Here is an 8927-nt window from a genome sequence, read left to right as displayed (position 1 = left end):
CTTAACAATATCTAATTTTCCTACATTCATGGTTCTCACATTCCATGTCCCAATCACCAGTGTCTGCTTACAACTGTTCCTCTTCCTTTGTATTTCCATGCTTGAAAACTCAAAATACAAGGGCAAACAATACCAAATGACAAAGATAAAGAAGGCTGACGACACCAAAAACAACAAAGAGCATGATTAAGTAATTTCTTCTAAGAAATGACAGGGAATATGAGTGGACTAAGTGCTTCAATCAGAAGACAGTGACAGAATGGAATTTAAACACAACATGATATAATGATATACTGTTTAAAAGAGACACACCATAAATTCAAGGACACAAATACTTGAAAGTTAAATGATGGAAAAATATTTCATGAAAATATAACTAAAAGAGATCTAGGATTGCAATCCTAAGATCTGGCAATTTAAGATATATCTTGTCAGATAATATAAAGATGAGCTTTATATAGTGATTAAAAAGCAAATAAGTCAAGAGTAGTTAATGCTCATAAGTACATGAACACGCAACATCAGGGAGCCAAAATATATAAAACAAACACTGACATAATTGAAGATAGAAACAGATGAAGCCTAAGCTGGTCCTGAACCAGGCCATGGCATTTTCAGTTACTTCCTATGCATCTGGAAGTGGGACAATGAATAAGGAAGGGTTGATGTCTTTGAACTGTGGTGTTGGTGAAGAATGTTGACTATATGATGAACTGTCAAAGAACGAAAAATCTGTCCTTGAGGAAATACAACTAGAACGCTCCTTAGAGGCACGGGTGGCGAAACTTTGTCTCACTTACTTTGGGCATATTTTCAAGAGAAATGAGTACTTGGAAAGAGACATCATGCAGGGGAAAGGTAGAGCGATCGCTTAAATAGAGGAAGGTCTTCAGTGAGATAGTGAGCTACACACAGTGACTACCACAGCAGGTTGGAGCATGACAGAGATCATGAGGATGGTGCAGGATTGGGCAGCGTTCACATCTGTTGTCAGTAGGGTTGTAGTTGACTTGATAACACCCAACAACAACAATAATACATTGCTTTCAATATTAGAATATCTAAAAATGATCAACAAGGAAACTTGAAGGGAATTAGAAAATAGCTTAACTTCACACATATAGAATACACCACCCGAAAACAACACAATATACATTCTGTCTACTTCAGTGACTTAGATTTTTCTTTTAGATAAACCACATTTTTGGTCACAAAGTAACTCTTAATGAATTGAAAAAGACTGAAATACAAAGTATTTTCTCTAACTATGACAGGATGAAGTTAGACATCAATAACTGATATTACAACTAACCAAATAACAAGAAAGATAATTATGACAGAATGTTATGAACAACTATCTGGGAAGAAATACAATTAAGTGATAAAATGGGCAAACTCTTTTAAGCATAATACCTCCTCATATTGATTCAAAATGGAAAAAAATCTAATTAGTGATCAAACTCCTAATATTAATAATAACAAAGTTCCAGATTAGAGGACTTCATGGGAGTATTCCACCAAAATTTATATAATACTTTATACCAATACTGTTTGTTGTTGTTGTTGTTGAATACTGTAGAGTCAGAACAGACCCATAAATGAGATTTTTAGAGGCAGTTAATTGCATTGGTGGAGATTGCTCATCCTTCTGCAGAACAGTTTGTGGCCTCGAACCATGTGCCTTCAGGATTCCAGCACAGCTTCTTGCCTCTAGAGCTCCCTTGATACTGTTTAAGATCTTATTAAGGAAAAGGAAAGAATACGCCCTAATTTAATTGGTCAACTCTGAACCATTTCAAGAAATAGCATATGATTAAGAATCAGTTGTACTGAAGAAAGAAGCTACACTAAAGTGATTGGCAGAAAATAAGGTCCCCAGAATTCATGGAATACCAACTGAAGTGTTTAAAAAGTAGATGCAGCTCTGGATATGCTCACGAGTCTATGCCAAAAAAATTAAAACACAGCTATCTGGCCAACTTCCTGGAAGAGATCTATATTTGTTCTAATTCCATAAAAGGTGATCCAAGAGAGTGCAGAAATGATTGGACAATATCCTCAATATCACATGCAAGTAAAAGTTTGCTGAAGATTATTTTAAAATGACTGCAATAGTTTATGAACAGCAAACTTTGAGAAATTCAAGCTGGACTCAGAAGAGGCTGTCAAAGAAGGGATATCATTACTGATGTCAGATGGATTTGGGCTCAACGCAGAGAATACAAGAAGGCTTGATGAAGGTGAAGGGCACAAAAAGAGTGGGCAGACCCAGTGGGCTGACCTGAAGAGTGCGCTAGTTTTCATCACTTAGTGTGGCTTCTAACTAGTGCTGAAGATCCTGACAGAGTGTGTCAGCACTGACACCATCTACGCCATGTCGGGTTCATGCTGCTAGGCCACCTCCCCTTCTTCGAGTATCGTGCCAACACTGCCACTGTATCCAGCACACTGTCCTTGAACATGGTCATCTTTGCGTCTGTCTGCCTGGCCTCACACCTGCCTCGGTCCTTGCATGCCTTCATCCATGGTGATATTTGCCATCCAGTCTTTGCCCTGTGGCCCATGCTGCAGAAGAAGCTAAAGGCACGGACTCCTCGCAGCTATGTGGGAGTCACACTGCTTTTCGCATTTTCAGCTTTGGGAGGCCTGCTATCCATTAGTGGTGTGGGGCCCATACTGTTTGCTCTTCTGCTTGTTTCTGTCTCTGCCCTTTCTACCTCATTTGCCTGCAGATTTTTAAAGAAAACATTCATGTGCCTTGGGATGAAGCAGAGATTAAAGAAGATTTATCCAGTTTCCAGAGCTAATTCAGGGATCTTTTCACTCTATTATTAAGGCAAGCTAATAAGTTAGACTCCCAACTAGTATAAGATCTGAAGACAGAGTTCCATTTTGGAAGTACATGCATAATGTGGATGGAAGAGCTGAGATCAAAATAAAAAGTCTTCATCCTTTTCTGTTATTTTGTAGGTGACAAAGTGCAAAGTTATTTTGCAGTAACAAGTGAAGTGATGTGGCTTCTATTTATTAAAATAACACCTCATTATCTCTTTTCTATAAGTAACAGGTGAGGCATGTAAGTGAAAATTTTTTTTAAAAGTATGTAAAAAAAGAAAGCTTTTTACTTATATTTTATTGACATTTCAAAGGCATTCAACTGTGTAGATCATAATAAATGATGAATAATACTAAGAATGGGAATTCCATAACACTCAATTTTGTTTCTCTGAAACCTGTACATAGGCCAAGAGGCATTGTTCAAACACAAGGGGATAGTGCATGGTTTACAATCAGGAAAGTTATTCTTCATCAGAGCTGAAACCTTTCTCCATACAGCCTTCAATATGGATAGCGTCTCAAAAATTTAAAAAAATAATTCTCACAATTGGACCTATAGGTAACATCATACTAGATGGAGAAAAGATTAAATTTGTCAAGGATTTCATTTTACTTAGATCCACAATCAACACCCATGGAAGCAACTTTCAAGAAATCAAAGTACATGTTGCCTTAGGCAAATCTGCTATGAAAGACCTCTTTATAGTGCAAAAAGTGCATAGATGTTGCTTTAAAGGCTAACTCCCAAGCCATAGTATTTTCAGTTAGTATGCATGTGGTATCTCCTTGACATAGATTGTTGATGAGTCTTCCTCCAATCCTGATGCCACATTTCTCCTCATAAAGCCCAGCCCCTGAATGATCTGTTCTGCATATAGATTTAAAAGGTATGGAAACAGGACACATCCCTGACACACTCCTTTCCTGATTTTGAACCATGCAGTGTTTCCTTGCTCTGTCCAGAGGACTGCTTGCTGGTTTGAGTATAGGTTTCACATGAGCACAAGCAAATGTTCTTGGATTCCCATTCTTCTCTAGATGAGCCACAATTTGTCGTAATCCACAGTCAAGTGTGTTTGCATAGTTAGTGAAACACAGGTAGTCATTCCTCTGGTACTATTTCCTTTCTGCCAGGATCCATCTGACATTGGCAATAATGTCTCTGATGCCATGACCTCTTCTAAACCCAGCTTGTATTTCTGGTAGTTCTTTATCGATGTACTCTTCCAGTCATTTTTGAATAATCTTCAGCAAGATTTTGCTTGCATGTGCTATTGTTTGATAATTTCCACACTCTACCAGGTTACCTTTTTTTGGGAATTGGAATAAATATGGATTTCTTCAAGTCAATTAGCCAGGTTTCTTGGCACTGTCTGTTGAGCACGTCCAGTGCAGCATCTGTTTGTTGAAATATGTCAGTTGGTGTTCCATCAATTCTTGAGGCCTTACTTTTTGCCAAGTCCTTTAGAGGAGCCAGTACTTCCTCCTTTATCATCATTGCCTCTTGCTCATATGTTGTTTATTGAAATGTCAGCCAATTCTTTTTAGTACAATGACTCTGTATACTCCTTCTGTCTTCTTTTAATGTTTTCTGGATCATTCAATATTCTGCTCATAGCATCCTTAAGTATTGTAACTTTTGGCTTGGATGTGTTCTTTAGTTCCTTCAGCTTAAGAAATGCTGAGTGAGTTCAGCCTTGAAGTGCTTTCCTGTAGAAGGTTAAGGACTGTAGTCTTCAATATGGATTGAAGCTCAATGTCAAGAAGGCAAATATTCTCACCACTGGGCCATTTGGCAGCACCATAATGGATGGAGAAGAGATTGAGGTTGTTAACAGCTTCAGCTTGCATAGCTCCACAATCAACATTCTTGGCACCAGCAGTCATGAAATCTAAAGATAATGAATTTTACTGGGAAAAATCTGCTGTCAGGGATCTATCCAGAGTACTGAGAAGCAATGATGTCAGTTTAGAAACTAAGGTGCACTTGATCCAGGCTATGGTCTTCACAATTAGAGAGCTGGGCAATCAATGACTAAGTATGACAGAAGTAGAACTGATGCCTTTGAGTTATGGTGCTGGAGAAGAGTCATGGACCACCAAGAAAACAAATAGGTCTGTCTTGGAGAGGGTGAAACCAAGTTTCTCCTTGGAGGCTAGGCTTTTGAAGCTCCATCTAAAATACTTTAGGCATGTAGACAGGAGGGACCAGTCCTTGAAGAAGGACATCATGCTGGGAAGACTGGAGGAACAGTGCAGGAGAGGAAGACCCTGGATGAGATGGGTTGATACAATAACTTGGGGTAATGGAGGTAGGTGTGTCAGAGTCAGTGAGATTAGCTTGCAACAGGACAGGCTTCAGGGCTGTTGTACATAGGGTCACTATGAGTCACAGGCAACTTGATGGCACATAACAGCAATTACAACAACATATATGCATGTGAAAGTTGGACAGTGAATAAAGATCAAAGGAGAATAGATGGCTTTTAATTGTGATATAACAAAGATTACTGACTATACCCTTGGCTGCCAAACTCCACAATTAGATTATTGCCATTGTTGATTTTTGTTGTTGTTATGTGCTGTCAAGGTGTTTATGACTGATAGTGACCCTATGTGCAACTGCTCTGAAGTCTGTCCTGTCGTGAGTTAATCTCACTGACTCTGACACAAGTACCCCCATTTCCCTAGTGACCATGTCAACCCCTCCTGACCACATGCCTAAAGTATTGCTATTGAGTGGGAACCAATTTATACCTGACCTTCCATTGGGTTTCCAAGGCTATAAATCACACAGGAGGAATTGCTCATCTCTTTCCCTTGGCCATTGGTGAATATGAACTGATAGAGTAATATTGCCTCTAAAGATTATACCACCTGAGCTCCCTAAAGACTGCAAAAAAGGCACCTCCACCAAAACCAACCAAAGAAATCTGTCTTGGAGGAAATGGAACCAAGCAGATCTTTAGGAGAGAAGATGCTGAAGCTTTGTCTGACATACTTTTGGCTTGCTGTCAGAAAGAACCAATCTTTGAAAAAATACATCATGCTAGGAGAATAGAGGGTCAGCGCAAAGAGGATGACTCTGGAAGGGACTGACACAGTGACTGCGACAGTGGGCTTCAGCACAGCAGAGGTTGTGAGGATGGTGCAGGGTAGGGCAAGGTTTCGATCTGATGGTCATAGGGTTGCTGTCAATTATAGTTGGCTCTATGGCCCCTAATAATATTCTCTGAAGCAAATATAATTCTAATACCTAGCAAGATGGACACTATGGGAGAAAAACCCTACAGGCCAATATCTTTCATGAATATAAATGCAAAAATTCTCAACAAAATACTAGCAAACAGAATCCTACTGCATAGTCATACATCATGAACTGGGTTTTATTCCAGGATATGTAGGAGTGGTTAACAATTTAAAATCAACATAATAGACCAAAGGGAAAGAACAGCATGATCATCTCTATGGGTGCAGAAAAAGTTTTTGATAAAAGCCCAGTACCCCTTTTTTTGATGAAAACTCGAAAGGCTGGGTTAGAAGAGAAATTCCTTACTATGATTTAGGACATAGAGCATATTTGGAAATTGAACAGCTGACATTATAGCTACTTAATGGAGAAAGATTGAAAGTTCTTTTAAGAGCAAATTCTATGAGATCAAATTGAAAACAGCAACTCTAAACCTCAGCTGAGAACCTTTGGAATAGTGAGTTTATGATAAAGATGAAGAACAACAACTAAGAAAAAGAGGCAGAGAAGAGTTGTGCAACTTAAGAATGACTGTAACCTGCGTCACCCAATAGAACACGTAGAAATTATTAAACTGGTGTATGTATTGCTGTGCATATTCTCAACAATAAATAAAATGCAAAGGAAAACAAGTATAAGCATAGAGATTTATTTGTATAGGTGTACTGATACAGCAAAGATGGGCTTACCACTGCCATCAAGTTGATATCTGACAGTAAACAACAACAACAACGAAACCTTATAGGCCAGCAGAGAGGTGGCACATAGAGTTTTTAAGAATGAAAATATTTATGGGAGCAGATTGCCTTATCTGCTTCTGAGCAGCAGCTATTGGCTAACAGCCCAACATTTAACTTACTGTGTTGCCCAGGCTCCTAATAAACACAAACTGGGTTTAAAAAAAAATGTTATTTTGTTGTTATAGCCAACTACAGAGATGGTTTTATAAAAATAATATATTTCTGCTGAAACATTGCAAGGGGGGAGAAAAGAGGATATGCTACTTGATTACAAGAGGTTGTGCATATGTGCTAGATCTTTCCCTTAAATGAGATCACTCTTCCTACTCATGCTTTAGTTTAGGTGAGAAATGTGGTGATGCTGCTTTATGCTAGGTACTATTTTAATAAGAATAAGGCATCCTTTGAATTAAAAGAAGGTGATATCCATGTAGCCACTCGTTGCACATAAAGTAAACATCCATTTTGTCAGAGGCATGGAGTTAGGCAGCACAAGAACAAAAGTGCTTCACAGAGCATAGTTTAAGAACAGGGAAGTGTTCCTCCCAGGGAAGGAGTCAACTTTGGAACTTTTCACTTTCAAAGGGGCATAGCTATATCAGCTGTGTCTATATTTACTAACAATATCAAGATAGTAATACACAAAATTAATGATTCAGGAACCCTAGTGGTGCAATTGTTAAAATGCTTCTCCGCTAACTGAAGTGTTAGAGTTGGAATGTGTTAGCCCTTCCCAGGGAGGAAGAGGTGGCAACCGGTTTTTGTAAAGATAGACAGTCCTGTATTTAAGTCCTGTTGGAGTAGTAATACTTTGCCCTCTAGGGTCACAATGAGTTGGCATTGACTCGATGGCAGTGGATCATACTATACAGGATTTAAATTTTTATCCTGTCTCCTAAACGGATTGTTACCGATTTGGTCAGTTGAGTAGCTTTACTATTATAAGTAAGCAAATAAGCATGCTAAAGTTTTATTTCCTTTTTTCCTCAGCAACTGAAAAGTATAAGGAGAAACATTTTCAAATGAGAGACTTTAGAACAGCTCCATATTCTAACTGTGAAAATGGTAAGAAATTATACAATTATATATCATATACGATTATATATTATATATATAATCGTATATGATATATAATTATATATATTTCATTATTAAATTCTTCATTTTTACTTGTAATTTATACTTTGTATATATTTTTTATTATTAGAAGTTACATAGAGATCTAAATGGGGATGCAACTCTGTACTTCTATTTTGTAGCTTATAGTACAAGAAATTAGATAATTCTTGGAGTGTTGGGTCCAGTCAGCATGTATACATAATATTGTGTGTAAATTTAGCACTGTCTTCTCTTATGTCTATCATTAAGCAACATAGGAAGTAAGGAAATATTTATCAAATAGATAAAATGTGTACACTCAGAATTTTTAAAAACTAGCAAATTAGTAAATGTCACTCAATAATAAAGAATTTAAACTCACTACTTTAAACAAAATAATTTGTTATTCTGATACTTTTCTGTAAAATGAGTAAGACTTTAATTTTCAATAAGTGTTATTACTTTGAAAGTACTTCCTAGTGTTAAAAATCACATTGAATACATTCCCCAAGAATTAAATGACCTTGTTATCCTTGTTGAAAATGAACTCTCTCTCTCCATAGACACACACACATACATAGCTTTATTTCTGAAATCTCAGTTTTATTTTCACCATTTGATCCACCTATTCTTTTTTTAATTTATTACTCATTTTAAAGATAATGTACAGAGACTTTGGATTTCCATTCATTCATTGTTGCACTTTTCTCCTCTCCCAACCCTCCCCTGTAGTATACTACCCTCTTGGAAAAGTAAAAGAAAAATTCTTTCATTGTTTTACAAACTCTCCCCCAGGTCCACTCCACCATGTTGCCTTTGCTCTAGACTCCTGTCATGACAAAAATACTTAATCACATATCCCTTTTAAACAGTTTGCTCCTTATCTGCAGTATACATTATTGAACCCATCTTTCTCAGTTTCCCCCGAGGTCAATCCTGTTTTACAACAGTGGCACCATGCTGTATTTGTCCTTTTGTGACTGAGATACTTCACTCAGCAT

General features: G+C 37.5%; 1 protein-coding gene and 1 pseudogene across 1 annotated transcript in view; both read left to right on the top strand.

The window, feature by feature from the left end:
- Window positions 1–8927, top strand: part of ICA1L (islet cell autoantigen 1,69kDa-like) — a 70479-nt gene that overhangs the window by 32360 nt on the left and 29192 nt on the right. Inside the window, exon 9 of the mRNA XM_006889094.1 lies at window positions 7819–7893. Within this exon, the coding sequence (XP_006889156.1) occupies window positions 7819–7893 (75 nt within the window). The remainder of the gene's footprint in view (window positions 1–7818; window positions 7894–8927) is intronic.
- Window positions 2189–2807, top strand: LOC102847876 (annotated as a pseudogene).

This window comes from Elephantulus edwardii, unplaced genomic scaffold (assembly GCF_000299155.1).
Source record: "Elephantulus edwardii isolate Elephantulus edwardi_28Jun2011 unplaced genomic scaffold, EleEdw1.0 scaffold00075, whole genome shotgun sequence".
Classification (NCBI taxonomy): domain Eukaryota; kingdom Metazoa; phylum Chordata; class Mammalia; order Macroscelidea; family Macroscelididae; genus Elephantulus; species Elephantulus edwardii.
Note: the sequence above shows the minus strand (reverse complement) of the source record. Positions and strands in the feature narration are given on the sequence as shown.